Source organism: Carlito syrichta, unplaced genomic scaffold, assembly GCF_000164805.1.
Source record: "Carlito syrichta isolate Samal-C Ts95f unplaced genomic scaffold, Tarsius_syrichta-2.0.1 Scaffold316427, whole genome shotgun sequence".
Taxonomy (NCBI): domain Eukaryota; kingdom Metazoa; phylum Chordata; class Mammalia; order Primates; family Tarsiidae; genus Carlito; species Carlito syrichta.
This window is the reverse complement of record NW_007260523.1, coordinates 1,418,081-1,433,063: the sequence shown is the minus strand read 5'-3', so window position 1 is coordinate 1,433,063 and position 14,983 is coordinate 1,418,081. Positions and strand designations below refer to the sequence as shown.

Here is a 14,983-nt window from a genome sequence, read left to right as displayed (position 1 = left end):
CTGTGGGGCCTGGGGCCTGCAGGCTTGGCTTTGCCGGTTCCATCCACCTGCCCATGTGCAGGGGTTTCCCCTCAGGGTCATAGACATGGCGCCCAAAGTGAATCATTCTTCAGCCCAAGCCGGGATTGGAGAGATGGTCTCCAATGAGCTGGAATTCAGAGTTCCAATGGTTTAGGAATTCAGAGAGAGCTTCCTTGTGAGGGGAAGAGGGTAAAACAGGTTGAGAAAGACACGAGTTCTGTTGCAGTGGAGCCATGATGGACAAGAGTTTTGGGCCATGCCAGCAGGAGGGTTTTCTGAGGAGGGATACCCCTTCTCCAGGTCTGGAGTCCTTTATCTGTTTCTTCACAATGAGGTTGGAGAAAGCCTTGCTGAGGTCCCTTGGGCTTCAGTTCAGCCAGAGGACAACAGCAGGGGAAAGAGGCCCGGATAACTGGACTCCGTGATGTTCAGTGTAGAACAGGAAATGTGCGTTGAAAGGAGAGTCTTGCCTGCTCAGGGGATCCTGAGTGGATTTTAAATACTCAGAAGTGTCATGTGACAAAGTGGACATTAATTATAGAACAGAGCTTTTGGAAATCGTCCTGGGAAAGGGACAGAGCTCAAGGTCAAAAGCCCTCTCGTTGGGCTTGTTGACAGCTAACCTTCTCAGAAACGAGGTCTGGCTCACAATGAATTGCTGTGCTGGCGAAACCAGTGTCCGGGGAATTGGTGGGAGGTGTTATTTTCCAGTGTTTAGGCAGGGTGCCTGTGCCCTCCCCCTAGACGGTGTCCCTGTCACTCAGAAATGCAGTCTTTGATTTCCTGGTCTGGAAGAATGCGCAAATCACCATTTTTAACAGTCTGTTCTCTCTCCCCGTCCTTCCCTTCTTGTCCTTTCCTTCTCCGTTTTCCTGAATGTTCACTAGGCAGCTGAGCCTCCACCCAGACCCAAAACCCCAGAGATTTTCAGGTAAGTTAGATGTGGAGCCATATGCATAATATCCAAGCTCCAGGTCTGAATCGATGGCGGCAGAAGGGGTGAAGAAGATGAGGCTGGGGTCAGGGCCTAAATCCTGTGGGAGTCTCTAGAATGTCAGGCTTCTGTTTTCCTCAGCTCCCTCCCGGACCCGGTAACTCCCCTACCCTGGCCCAGTGCTGGCTCCAGGTGGCTTCTCCTCCCTCCACCCCTCCTGGTCTTTCTTACCTGCCTGGCTCTCACCTGACTTCCACCTTGTGCCGTTGCCCTGGACACCGTCACCTGATCCACCCAGACTTGTAGCTGACCAAGATGACCCTGTCAGGAACCTTTCTCCTCTGAAGGGAAAGGAGGGCCAGGGCCCTAAGACCTCCTTTCTAGTGTCCTGTTGGCTTTTTCTTCTATTCTCATCCCACTGCATATACTGGACACGTTCACATGCAGTTTCTTCCCGAGACCCCCCCCCCCAGGGACCAGGCAGGTGAGCTCCCTGCTCAGGGTCACACAGGCAGTGAGATGGGGAGTGAGAGGCTGGAGCCAAGTCCCTGGCTGAGTCCAAGTTTGCTGTGCTGGTTCCATGGCACTGCAGGAAGGGATATGGTCCGAGCTAAACGGTCAGCTGGGTCTTCGCTGGGTCTTATGTTGTTCACCTACCTCCTCCACCACGCAGGGCCCTGGAAGGAGAGGCTCACCGTGTGCTGTTTGGGTTTGTGCCTGAGACACCAGAGGAGCTTCAGGTCATGCCAGGGAACATTGTGTTTGTCTTGAAGAAGGGCAGTGATAACTGGGCTACGGTCATGTTCAACGGGCAGGTATTCAGAGGCTCGGGGGGCGGGGCAATGGGCATGAGATCCTGGCAGTCAGTGGCAGAGCTTTCTGCAGCTTATTTTGCAGACCAGCCATGTTTTGTCTGTGTGCCATTCCCCCCTCCCCCACCCCACTGCCAGGCTGTCCTGGGGTCTGGGTACCGATGAGCACATCTTCATTTCTGATTCTGCGACGTTGCCCTACAGAAGGGGCTCGTTCCCTGCAACTACCTTGAGCCGGTGGAGCTGAGGATCCAACCCCAGCAGCAGCCCCAGGTAACGTCATGCCAAAGCCTGACTCATTTCTTGCACCTTATGCAGATCCCTCCCTGGGGGAGCAGAACCGAATAAGAGGAGTGCTGTCATGAGCACTGAAGAAGGACTCACTGGTTTCAAGCCCACTTTGAGTTGGCACCAGCTGCCCAGAGCTGAACCAGGGGATAAGGGAAAAAACCCAGAGGTGGAGGCATCTGGGCCCACCCGCCTCTGTGACTTGGCCAAGGGTGACTTGGGAACCAAAGCCTACAGGGTATGAGGGCATCCCAGGTGTGTCCTCTTCACCTGGAAGAACTGTGTGTTGACTAGTAAGAGGTCATTAAACATAAGATGAAATCTGCTTTAGAGCATGGAACCAGAGTGGGTCATGCCATCCGCTGCTTCTGAACTGTGACTATCCCCTCCCTCCCTTTTCAAAGGCCTGTCCTTCTGCCAGGCCTAGGGAGTTGCCTTTGCTAGGTCTCAGTGGCCCTGTACATGACCCTATGGCAGTGGAGCCTGCCTCTCTCTAGACTGTGCAGCCAGCTGTATACGAGCTTGGCGCTCCCTGGCCAGTCACTGTGTCCAGATGCTTTGAAGAATATCAAACGCCATGCAAAAGAGAGGCGGAATTTGTCCTTTCTCAGTGCCCTCCACAGCATAGACAAGAGCTCAGTCCAACCCCTTCCTCAGTGTCTTTCCAATATGGCTGAGAGTGACATGGGCCTTTTAGGTGGGGGTTAGGATTCTTACTTCTACTGCGGCTTTTTTCATCAGACCAACCCTGCCTTCCCCTTTGACCAACATCTGCCTCCTCGTCCCCTAATGTCACCACCACCCCAATTTTCAGGAATTCATTCGCACCTGCTCCTTTTCCTGAGGGTCTTCAGGGACTCTCTCCACCCCACCCCTGCCTGAGAACTCTGTCTGATTGAAAGTTCTGACCATCTCTTCCTGTCACCTGCAGGAGGAAACCTCCCCGGAGTCTGACATCCCAGCTCCTCCTAGTTCCAATGCCCCTGGAAGATCCCAGTTGTCACCAGGTCAGTGGCCCTGGCCCAACACCTTAGACCTGGGCCCAGGAGTATTCCAGCCTGCTTCCCCATTGAGTTCCTCTCCCAGCCTTCCAGGAAATTCTGGTTTCTTTTCCCTGAATGCCACTCAGCTAGTGACCACACAGCTCCAGACCCCTGTGTCTCCTGCACCAGCCATCCAGTCCAAACAGGAAATTGATGCCCTCTCTTCCGGTCTGCTGCAGAATGCTCACAGGGCCTGGATGAATGCAGCTGGTTTCTGAGGGGCAGTGAGTGTCCCAACTCAAGTGGTCACCAAACCCCTTGATCATTAATTACTGAAACCATGTCTCCGGAAGAAAGGTTGTGGTAATTGTACATGTTCACCTCAGAGGGGCAGGGAGTGGCTCTTTTCTGATGTCTTAGGAGCTGTATCTGGAAAAGAGACAGCTCAGCAGAGCCCTGATTGGTGGACAAGAACCTATGGGCAGATGTGTAGGCTGGGCACGGTGGCTCATGGTTGTAATCTGGGCACTGTGGGAGGCTGAGGTGGGAGGATTGCTTGAGGCTAAGAGTTAGAGACCAGCCTCGGCAGCAAAGTAGATTCCATCTCTATAAAATAAATAAGTGAATGGATTAATTGTTTAAAAAAGAACCAATGGGCAGATGTGAAAGGGAATTTTCTCTCCGTGAGGTACTCACCTGATGTGGAAGTAGTGGGCTTTTGTCACTAGTGCCATTTAAGCAGAGTCTGGATAAGTTCTTAGTAGAGAGGCACTGAATGAGGGATCCACCCAGATTCTAGATCAGTGATCGCCATGCCCACCTGGCCATCGGAATCACTCAGAATGCCCCTTCCTCCATTTTTATGTTAATTAATTAATTGATTTGATTTGTCATTTCACTCTGTCACCCAGGCTGGAGTGCAATGGAATAATCACAGCTCATCACAGCCTCGACCTCCTGGGCTCAGGTGATCCCTGTAGTTCCGGCTCAGGCGATCCCTGTAGTTCTGGGCTCAGGCGATCCCTGTAGTCGGGAGCGGCTACTGCACTCCAGCCTGGGCGACGGAGTGAGACTCCAACTCAAAAAAAAAAAAAAATTTTTTTTTGAGTCAGAGTCTTACTCTCACCCAGACTGGAGTGCAGCAGCACGCTCGTGGCCACCACAGCCTTGACCTGCTGGGCTCCGGCGATCCTTCCATCTCAGCCTTCCAAGTAGCCGGAACTACAGGCAAGCACCATCATGCCCGGCTAATTTTTTGATTTATTGTAGGACAAAGTCTCACCAAGTTGCCCAGGCTGGTCTCAAACCCCCAGGCTCAGGCAATCCTCTCACCTCAGCCTCCCAAAGTGCTAGGATTACAAGTATGAGCCACTGAGCTCAGCCTAACTCACCAATTGTTAACATTTTGCATCCTATACCTGCCTTGCTCCCCTCTCTATTTTTGTTTTTTTGAGACACTTGAAAGTAACAGATTCAAGACATCTCACTCCACACATAAGCACAGTCTTCTAAGAATAAACAGTCTCTTGAATGATCACATTATAATAGTCAAATCTAGGACGTTTAACAGTAATAAGATAATAATGTATCATATATATATTCCATATGCCAATTTCTCTAATTGCTCTCCCCTCAAATGTCCTTGACAGCTTTTCATTTTTATTTTTTTATCTAGGGGCTCATCAAGGATCACATGTTAACCTAGGATGATTTTGTGAATACAGACTCCTAGGCTGTTGGTTCTAATTTTGTTTTTGTTGAGATAAGGTCTCACTCTGTCATCAGGCAGGAGTGCAGTGGCTGTGGTACAACCACAGCTCACTGAAGCCTCGAACTCCTGGGCTCAAGCGAGTCTCAACTTCCCTAGTAACTGAGATTACAGGCACATACCACCATGGCGGCTAATTTTTATTGTACAGACGGGATCTTGCTATGTTGCCCAGGCTGTTATCAAACTCACAGACTTAAGCAATCCTCTTGCCTTGGCCTCCCAAAGTACTGGAATTACAGGTGTGAACCTGGCCTGGTTCTGATTTTTTAGGACTGAAATTGGGCTCGGGAATTCGTATTTTTAGATAAAACTTCCCATATTTTTCTAATGATCTGCTAGGTTTGAGATCAGTGGTCTTTTTTGAACAAGCACCTGCTAGTAAATATCTTTATGCACACTTCTCATATAAAGTATATGTATACTACTGTATTAATCGATGATGCACTTCAGAAAACACACACTGGAATAAAGGGCAGGGTGGAAATCATGGCTCTGATGTTTTTCCCCGTGGCCCCTGGCTCCTCTTGCATGGGATTGTTGCTGCTTTGGATCCCACGGGTTTAACTGACCTTCAGGGGCCCTGGTGACCCCAGGGGTTGGGGAGAACAGGCTGGTGCTTTGATAATCACCTCCAGGCTCCCTAGAAGCCGAGACTGGGCTTGTCTGTGTGTTCATGGCCCTCACGCTTCCCCAGAGTGAGATTTTACCTGCAGTTTGCTAAGGTTGATAATCAACCCACGGACGAAAAGCAGCTGGGTGCCCCGTCCTGAGCATTTCATTCTGTGTATGGCAGGGGCTGGCCAAGGTGTTCACTCACTGTCTTGTTTTACTCCCTACTTTTTTCATTTAGGTCGGAAACAAAAAGAAGAACCCAAGGTAACAGTTTTCTCTTGTACGGTTTGAAGTAGTAGAAGAAAGAGGAGCTCGCGCCATCCCCTGTGGGCTGCCAGAGTCCATGCCAGAGTCCCAAGGAGCCAGCTGCCATCGTGCACAGTCCACAGGCTAGCGACTGTCCCGACAGCCTCCCCAGCCCACGCACACCCCTATGAGGCCACAGCTGGAGGATCACTCTTGCTCAGCAGGAATTCCTGTCCAAGCAAGAGTCCAGCCAGAGGCCCTCTGACGGCCTCTCAGGGTCCCATGAAATTGTTACTCACCAGTCTCTCCCCTGTGCAGGGGTGCTCCCTGTGCAGCCACAGACAGCTACGGGGATCCCACGTGTGGTGGAGATATGGTCTCAGACACTCAGAGTTCTCTTTGCTTCTGCCCCTCAGGAAGTGAAGCTCAGCGTCCCCATGCCCTTCACGCTCAAGGTGCACTACAAGTACACTGTGGTCATGGAGACGCAGCCCGACCTGCCCTACCTCCAGGTCCGGGACATGGTGTCCAAGAAGCTGGAGCTCTTGCCGGAACACATTAAGCTCAGGTGAGCTCCAGCCCGGGATCCTGTGTGGGTGGGGAGGATGGAGGAGGAGGGTTTTGCGATGATGATCCCTAACTTGGTTCTTCCTCACTATCCCTCTGCAGCTATCGGCCTCGAGACAGCAATGAGCTGGTGCCCCTTTCGGAAGACAGCATGAAGGTTGCCTGGGGCCAGGTCAGAAACTACTGCCTGACTCTGTGGTGTGAGAACACAGTGGTGAGTGCAGCAAGCTCAGAGGCCCCTGAGGTCACATTTCCACTGGGCCACTTCCTCGGCATTTATGGAGCACCTTCTAGGCGCTTAGCACTGTGTGTGGTGCTGAGGATACGTGGGTAACAAGTTGCAGCTCAGTCTTTCTTTTATTTGCATCCTCACCCCAGCTGCAGAGCAGGCTCAGGAGTCCCCAGAAAGCCTCACGCCCCCTCCATGGGCTCACTGCCTGATTGTGTCAGCTTTCGTGGTTATCACTGTCAAGCAAGGGGAAATAAAGCTGGAGGCTGAGCTCCAGCTGTTCTTCAGCTTAAGTTTTCTTTTTTTTTTTTTTGAATTGGAGTCTCACTCTGTTGCCCAGACTGGAGTGCAGTGGCCGCTCCCGGCCACCGCAGCCTCGACCTGCTGGGTTCTGGCGATCCTTCCACCTCAGCCTTCCGAGTAGCCGGAATTACAGGCATGCGCTACCACACCCGGCTGATTTTTTGATTTATTGTAGAGATGAGGTCTCGCTGCCCAGGCGGGTCTCGAACCCGCGGGCTCAGGCAATCCACTCACCTCAGCCCCCAAAGGCGCGGGATTACAGGCTGAGCCACCGAGCCCAGCCAGCTTAAGTTTTCATAGGAAGAACACTTGAGGGTGAAAGAAAACAGTGAGCAATGATTTCACAAAGACATGAGGTGGGTAACAACCTCCTCTTAGGAGCAAGACCCACTGGAAACTTTTCCACGGGCCAGATCCTGTGCTAAGTACATTCTGTGTACTAATTCTTACTGCCTACTGCCGGATACAAAAATTAGGAAGACACAGGCCCTTCGTAGGGGAAAGACATAAGCAGATAATGACAAGCCATCGTGTTTAGTAAACTGACGCAGACTCACAAATGGTATCCTGTCATGGCAGCACAAGGGGAGGACAAGAACCCAGAAATGCTGGGATAAGGAGTGGTCTCCCTCAAGAAAATGATGCTGAAACCATCTTGAAGTTTAGCCTTAAAACAACAAAGGCAGAAGTGGAAAGATGTATTATGCAGATGGCGTGAGCAGAGGGAACGCCACAAGCATCAGCACAGAGGGCAATGGGGCTCAGGGTCACTGTGTACAATGGGGAAGGAGGTGGGAAACAAAGCTGGACAGGTGGTGGGACCAGGGGACAAGCAGTGCAGAAGGCCTTGGACACCGCTGTACTGGGATGCTGTGAGCAGGAGAGGAAGAGTTGGGACTTCCTTTGGATTAATGGTCATGGGGATCCAGGCAAGGCAGGGACACAGTGAGGGGCCAGGGCGCTTCCTCTGAGCCATCAGTTCCCACCCACAGTCCTGAGGTCGGGGAGAACCCTGGATCGTGTTAGAAACCCCAGTCTCCAGGACCAAAGCTGTTCGTTGGGTCCCTATGACAGTTTCAGTTCACCTGTTTTCTGCCTTGGCATTCTTAGGCTGTGGCACTTAGTTATTTCAGCGTAGGGGTATCCTATGGAACAGATCACACATAAATCCTCTGGAGAGCTGCTGTTTTTCATCTACAAGTGGATTTTGAGAGGATGGAAATAAACACGCGGGAAAGCTCCTGCAGCCCATCCACGCCAGGAGCTCAGGGCCAGAGGCGGAACACTCCTGCAAACCTTATCCTCATGCCTGGGAAGGGCCTTCTGTCTATGTCTAGTGAGGGGAAGGGTTTCTCTGGTACATTCTCACTCAAATGCTGGAAAATAAAAGGGGGGGAGAGAGGAAGAATGAAAGGTGAGCCTGGGGGAGGACGCTGGAAAACCCACTGTGGCAGCCTCGAGTTCCAGAGGTGTCTTCAGGAAGCAGAGGATCTGGGGTTGAGGCTCCCTGCTCTCTGGCTGAGAAGAGGACCCAGGACCCTGGGCTGAGAGCAAGTGTGAGTGTAAGCCACTCCAGGCTTCCTGTCTTTGGGCCCACTTCTCCAGCATCTTCTTGAGAGGCTGTCTAGAAGTTCTGCCCTAAATGGGAACAACTGCACCTAAAAGCTTAAACAAATTGTTTTTTCCTTCAATCTAAGTAGAGCTTCAGTCTACTTAGTGGCTACACATGGCTAATCTTCCCACACTCCCAACAGTCTCTGGAACTCAATCCAGGCTTGGGGATCATGGTTGAATGTTATTTATCAGTACCCATTACCCTTGGAGGCAGCAAGGCAGATAGGTCTCCTTCCCGAACTAGGAGAAGGAAAACGAACTCACATTTATTAAGCCTCTCCCTTATTCAGGAACACATATCACTAACCAAGCTTAAGCATTTATACGTATTGAGAATAGTACTGTCACAGAGTGTCTCATTAAGTGCCAACTATTATTCTTCTATGTCATCTAATTCTTCATGTGAGCAAACAGGTTCTGAGAGGTTACACTGTGTGCTTAGGGATACACAGCTGGGAGGCAGTGGAACAGGGACGCAAAGCCAGGTCTGGGGACTTCTTAGGGTAACTTCTGCTTCACTGTACTGCCTTTCTTTTCTGATCGGAAAATATAGTTTACTTAGAAAGTAAATTGGAAAGAGAGAGGAGATTCACCTCCCCAAGGTAGGGGAAGGGGCCGTTGCTAGGAAACATGGTCTGCCCAGTGCTTAACAAAACAATGGTCACTGTACTGCCTTTCAATAGAGAGGAGATACCCAGGTCTGACAAACAGCATTATGAAACTAGCACTTTTTTTCTTTTTTGAGACAGAGTCCTACTCTGTCCCTGGAGTGCAGTGGCATGATCACAGTTTACCATAGCCTCGGCCTCTTGGGCTCAAGCACTCCTCCCTCCTCAGCCTCCTGAGTGGCTGGTACTACAGGCACACACTACTCTAATTTTTTTGTGGCTGTTACCTAGGCTGGTCCCAAACTCTTGGCCTCAAGCAATAATCCTGCCTCAGCCTCCCAGTGCTGGGATTACAGGTGTGAGCCATCACGCCCAGCCAAGAAACTAGAACTTTTCACAGTACATTTTAGCCTAGCAGCAGTTCCAATGTTGATTTAAATTCTGATTCACGTCTCTAGAAACCACTTCCCTCTCCTTCATTTGTGGAGCAAAAATGACCATGATGTATAAGAAGTCTAAGACTAGTCTAAGATGTGTGAGAAGTGTTATTACAGATAAAAGCATGGCATGGTGCAGTGGTTCTGACTTTGCAAATATCAGAATTACTGGGAGTACCTGAAATACAGACTGCAGAGCTCCACGTCAGGGAGTTTCTGATGTTATAGATTTGGGATGGAGCTGAAAATCTGCATTTCTGGTCAGGTTGTTGTTGCTGCTGGGGAAAGCGTGTTAGACTAGGTACTAAGAAACCCAGGTTTGACATTGGGCTCTGTCACTGACTCAACCTGTTTCCCCATTCGAAAATAAAGAGTAATAATGCCCATTCTACCGTTCTCAGGATTATAAGCTTCCAGTGTGATATTTTAAGGCTATCTATGGTTCTGCAGATCTTTTGGTTTCATTTACCTGACCACCAAGTAGTTATAAAGAACATATAGGTCTAGGCTAGGCACTGGCCACAAACTTGCCTTTTTGTTTTTACCCTGGGTTCTACTTTGACATTTCACCATTTCCTTTAGTACTGTTCAGTGCTCACTGGTTAGGAAATTAGGAAAACTAACAGTCCCTTTATTATTTCAGGGTGACCAAGGCTTTGCAGATGAACCCAAGGAAAGTGAAAAATCAGATACCAATAACCAGACAATGGAACCTCAGGTTCAGGAAGGGGGCCAAGTGGTAGCGCTCTTCAGTTACGAGGCCACCCAACCCGAGGACCTAGACTTTCTGGAAGGGGATATAATCCTGGTGCTCTCCAAGGGTAAGTGCTACTCCAAGATTACAGAAGCAAACTTACATGTTGCAGAAACAAGATCAAGGGCAGAGAGAGGACAACAGTAACCTACCGAATGAACTTTAGTCCGTATTTTCCATCTCCTCCCTAGCCTTTAGCTGGAGGGAGAACTGGATGCTCGGCCTTTCCCTGTCTACTGCTCTAAAGGGCAAGAAAGGAGCAAGTAGCCAACTGAGATAATGTCTAGATTATGAAAGACGGATATGTTTGGAAAGCAGATTCTCATTTCCAGAGTTAACAAATTGGCTGGAATCATCTTGCCTGTGTACCAAGCTATAAAAGGCTGGCCTTCTGCAAACTATAGTTATTTGAATTGATGTACTTTTCTTTTTTCTTTTTTTTTCAGGTGTCTTTTTATTTTATTTTTTAGTTGAAGTCTCACTCCGTCACCAAGGCTGGAGTTCAGTGGCACACTCATGGCTACCCCAAAGTTCACCTGCTGGGCTCTGGCGATCTTTCTGCTTCAGCTTTTCAAGTAGCCAGAACTACAGGGGTGTGCTACCATGTCCGGCTAATTTTTTGATTTCATTGTAGAGACAAGGTCTCACCATGTTGCCCAGGTTAGTCTCAGACCCACAGGCTCAGGCAAGATGTACTTTTCAAAGAAGGAAGTAGGTAAGATTCTGTCTTTATAAAAACAGCTATTCAAAACAGCTATTCAGAACAGCTATTCAGCAAGTCTCTGGAGACTTTCCTAATTCTGCTAGGAATCAACACATTACAAATGGAAACAGCATGCCTGTAATCCCAGCTACTAGGGAGACTGAGGCAGGATGGCTTGAGGTCAGGAGTTTGAGACCAGCCTAAGCAAGAGATCTTGTATCTTAAAAGTAGAAAAAAGAAAAAAGCCAGGCACAGTGACTCACACCTGTAATCCCAGCACTTTCGGAGGAAGAGGCTAGAGGACTGCCTGAGCCCAAGAGTTCGAGACCAGCCCGGGCAACTTGGCAAGACCTCGTCTCTACAACAAATAAAAAAATTAGCCGGGCGTGGTGGTGCATGCCTGTAGATCCAACTACTTGGAGGGCTGAGGTATGGAAGGATCACTTGAGCCCAGAAGGCCGAGGCTGCGGTGGCCATGAGTGTGCTATTGCATTCCAGCCTGGGCGGCAGACTGAGGCTCCAACTAAACAAACAAAAAGTGAAAGCTTCTAACTTAATGCTTCTCAAACTTCAGTATGCCTAAGTATAGGGAATTTAAATCAAATTCCTGGGCCCAGCTCCCAGAGACTCTGATTTATGTCTGGGATATAGCCTACAAATTTGCATTTCTAACAAGTTTCCAGGTAATGGTGGTTTGCCACCTACACTCTGAAAAGCTCTGTTCCCAACTCATGGTTTGAAAGTCTGTGTCTCTACCTAGAACCAAGACTCCATCCCAAAAGCCTTGTTCACATGGCTGAAAGTCTGTGTGTGCACTAGTAAATAAAATAGTGAAAAACCATGATCAATTATAACAGAAAATCCAACAGATGAAGAAATGAGTGGGAGATTTTAAAGTTAATGGGGATAGAGAGATATACAAGTATGTGGTAATAAACTCAAAATATGAGTAGTAACATACAGAAGCAGAGTGTTCTGACAAGAGAGAATAGAAATTCAGTGGGAAGAACTGGATTGAATAACTCCCCAGTACTACTTTCCAGGTGTCCTTATCCACCAACCAGCTCAACTGTCTGGAGGAGGGAGAGGGGCCGCAATAAAATGAGAGAACATATAGATACACCTTTTGGGACGATGTGAAGAGAAGGCAGCCTACTCTTCACTATATAACATGTACAATCTAAGTCAATTTAACTCAGGATATATCGTATCACTTCAGAAAACCAAATTCAGCACACTCCTGGGCAGGTCAGAGGTGAAATCAGTTGCATTCAATTGTTACCAGACACCAGCCTGGGCAACACGGTGAAATCTTGTCTCTACAAACAGTCAAAAATTTGCCAGGCATGGGGTGGTGCGTGCCTGTAGTCCCAGCTACTCTGGAGGCTGAGGTGGGAAGAATTGCTGAACCCAGAAGTTATCTACAAAGTGTTTCTCAAACTTTTTTTTTTTTTTTTTTTGAGTTGGAGTCTCACTCTGTCGCCCAGACTGGAGTGCAGTGGCCGCTCCCGGCCACCGCAGCCTCGACCTGCTGGGCTCCGGCGATCCTTCTGCCTCAGCCTTCCGAGTAGCCGGAACTACTGGCATGCGCTATCCCCGGCTGATTTTTTGAATTATTGCAGAGATGAGGTCTCGCTGCCCAGGCGGGTCTCGAACTCGCGGGCTCAGGCAATCCACTCACCTCAACCTCCCAAAGGCGCGGGATTACAGGCTGAGCCACCGAGCCCGGCTGTTTCTCAAACTTTAATGTGCATGTGAATCACCTGAGGACCTTTCTTTTTTTTTTGGCCGGATCTCTTACCCAGCATGAAGTGCTGGAGTGGCATGATCACAGCTCGCTGCAGCCTCAAACCCCTGGGCTCAAGCAGTTCTTCTGCCTCAGTGTCTCAAGTAGCTGGGACTACAGGTACATGCCCCTATGCCTGGTTTAAAAAAAAAAATTTTGTAGAGACAAGGGCTTGCTATGTTGCCCAGGCTGGTCTTGAACTCTTGGGTTCAAGGAATTCTCCCATCTCAGCCTCACACGTTGTCGGAGTCCAGCTCCGCAGGATTCAGGAACCCAGGAAGGACGTGTGGATAAGGCCAGAAACGAGTCGGACCAGAGTTCTTCGCACTCTGGCGCTGAAGCACAGCAGTGCTGATTTATTTATATCATAACTTTTGGCAAGCGAATATCAGTAAATTAACAGTAAAAAATGATTAACAATTAATAAGAAGTTCATGACGTGACTGTGGTTAAGATTCTTACGTATAATTATGTGCTTCAGTAATGTCTACATTTTTAATATTCCTTAGAAAAAGAGCTAGCTGTTCTTGGAAACAGTAACTTATTAAAAGGGCAAGGTTAATATTAGCCAAAAGGTTAGCAAGTGGAAGGTAAAACTTATACTCTATAAAGGTAAATAGCCTATATAGATATAAAGGTGCTAGGCATATAACCTATGGAGTCTCCTTCTCTTACAGTGGGTAATGGTTTAGGCCTAATGATATTAGGAGGAGGTGGCTGAGTACCTAAGCCTATCTTTGATTGACTTATGGTTTCAGTGTGTTCATCGTTCTCACTGTTCCTTGGTACCACAGTTTTATCAGAGTTTCTTTGTTTAAACTATTCTGGGAACAGTTAACGAGACACAGCGTAGGACTAGTTAGTGTTACAGATGATTGTGTTTGTTCTTCTAGACTCTGTGTCATGCTGTTCCTGTTCATAGTTTTTCTTGGATCTAGTTGAGACCTGTTGGTTTTTGTAAGTTATGTAGGAACTCCTATTGAAACTATTATTTATCATGGATATGTGGGCAGCCTCCTTTTCCCAAAACATAATGAAACGAACTACTCCTGTGAAGCCTGAGCAAAACAATACCATGGGAACATAGTGGTGGCCATGACTTAAGGAGCAGTCATGCAGAATTTTCCTCAGGACCTTCCGTGGGGCCTTGCGGCTGGCACAGAATCTCCCCAGGGCCCTGGCTCCCAGAGAGTCGCCTCTGGCACTCCGTTCCCATGCTGGCTCTGAGATTGTCATGACCCCCGCCCGCACGTCTAACAGGCATACCACCGCACCCAGTAGGGGTGGGGGACCTTCTTAAAATGGATTCGGACTCAGGTTTGTGGTGGGGTCTGGGATTTCGCATTTCTAACATGCATCCAGTTCATTTCCCTGTAAGTAAGAAGAGTCAAGAGAACGAGTTGCAAGCAGAATGACCTAAATTGCCCAGCCACACCGTACTCTAATGAAAGCAGGATCTCTGGGGGCAGGATCTAGGCCCCAGTGCTCTCATGTCTGATCTATGTCTCACAGCTAAAGACGAACTTCTGAACAGCTTGTGTGGTCTGGTAGCCAGGCTTTGGAGATTATACCTAAGTGGCCCAATATTTACTGATAAAATGCCTCTAAACAAACTACTGATTTCTTTGGTATCTTTTTCCTTAGTAAAATATGGCTATCTAAAACTGAGTTATGAAGTCTGGTGTATATATATTCTAAGCACAATGTGTGCACTTTACTAAAGGCTCAAAATGGGTATGGAAATCCTTGTATTTTAAAAGCAAGTATTAAACCCATCACTAGCTCCAACTCTCAGCCCTGATGAATCACTGACTAGTTAATTTTCCTTAATATATTTAATCAAAGGCAGGCCCACTTTTTGTAGTCAAAGATTTCCAATAAAGCTCAGATAAAATTCTTTCTTAAAAAAACCCCATCTAAGACTTCACTGTTAATTCCTTTCACCTTATTTCTCAATCTGGTAATTTTTTTAAAAAATGTCATTCTTCTGCATTTTACTCCTTATGTCTAGGACAGAAATCAAAATAATTAAGCCCTATGTTCCCTCTTTCCCCTCAAACTACCTTCCAGTAGTCTCTTCCCTGTGATCACAGTTGGGGGTGGGGGAGGACGACTGATGAAAGCCTGTGTGGAATACCCAGACAGGGTCATTTTCCTACACTGTTTGAAAATTGGTGTGTCCTTTTCCTTTCCTCAGTGAATGAAGAATGGCTGGAAGGGGAGTGCAAAGGCAAGGTTGGCATTTTCCCCAAAGCTTTTGTTGAAGAACGGGCAACCACAGATTTTTCGTAGAAAGCACTCCTGGAGGAGTCTAG

At 48.3% G+C, this 14,983-nt stretch overlaps 1 protein-coding gene across 1 annotated transcript in view; it reads left to right on the top strand.

Moving 5' to 3' along the window:
• The window catches only part of NCF2 (neutrophil cytosolic factor 2), a 38,341-nt gene extending 23,358 nt beyond the window's left edge, over positions 1-14,983 (top strand). Inside the window, exons 8-15 of the mRNA XM_008074426.1 lie at positions 1,629-1,770; positions 1,972-2,040; positions 2,987-3,062; positions 5,660-5,685; positions 6,084-6,235; positions 6,337-6,448; positions 10,069-10,246; positions 14,866-14,983. Coding sequence (XP_008072617.1) covers positions 1,629-1,770; positions 1,972-2,040; positions 2,987-3,062; positions 5,660-5,685; positions 6,084-6,235; positions 6,337-6,448; positions 10,069-10,246; positions 14,866-14,960 — 850 coding nt within the window. The 3' untranslated portion in view covers positions 14,961-14,983. The remainder of the gene's footprint in view (positions 1-1,628; positions 1,771-1,971; positions 2,041-2,986; positions 3,063-5,659; positions 5,686-6,083; positions 6,236-6,336; positions 6,449-10,068; positions 10,247-14,865) is intronic.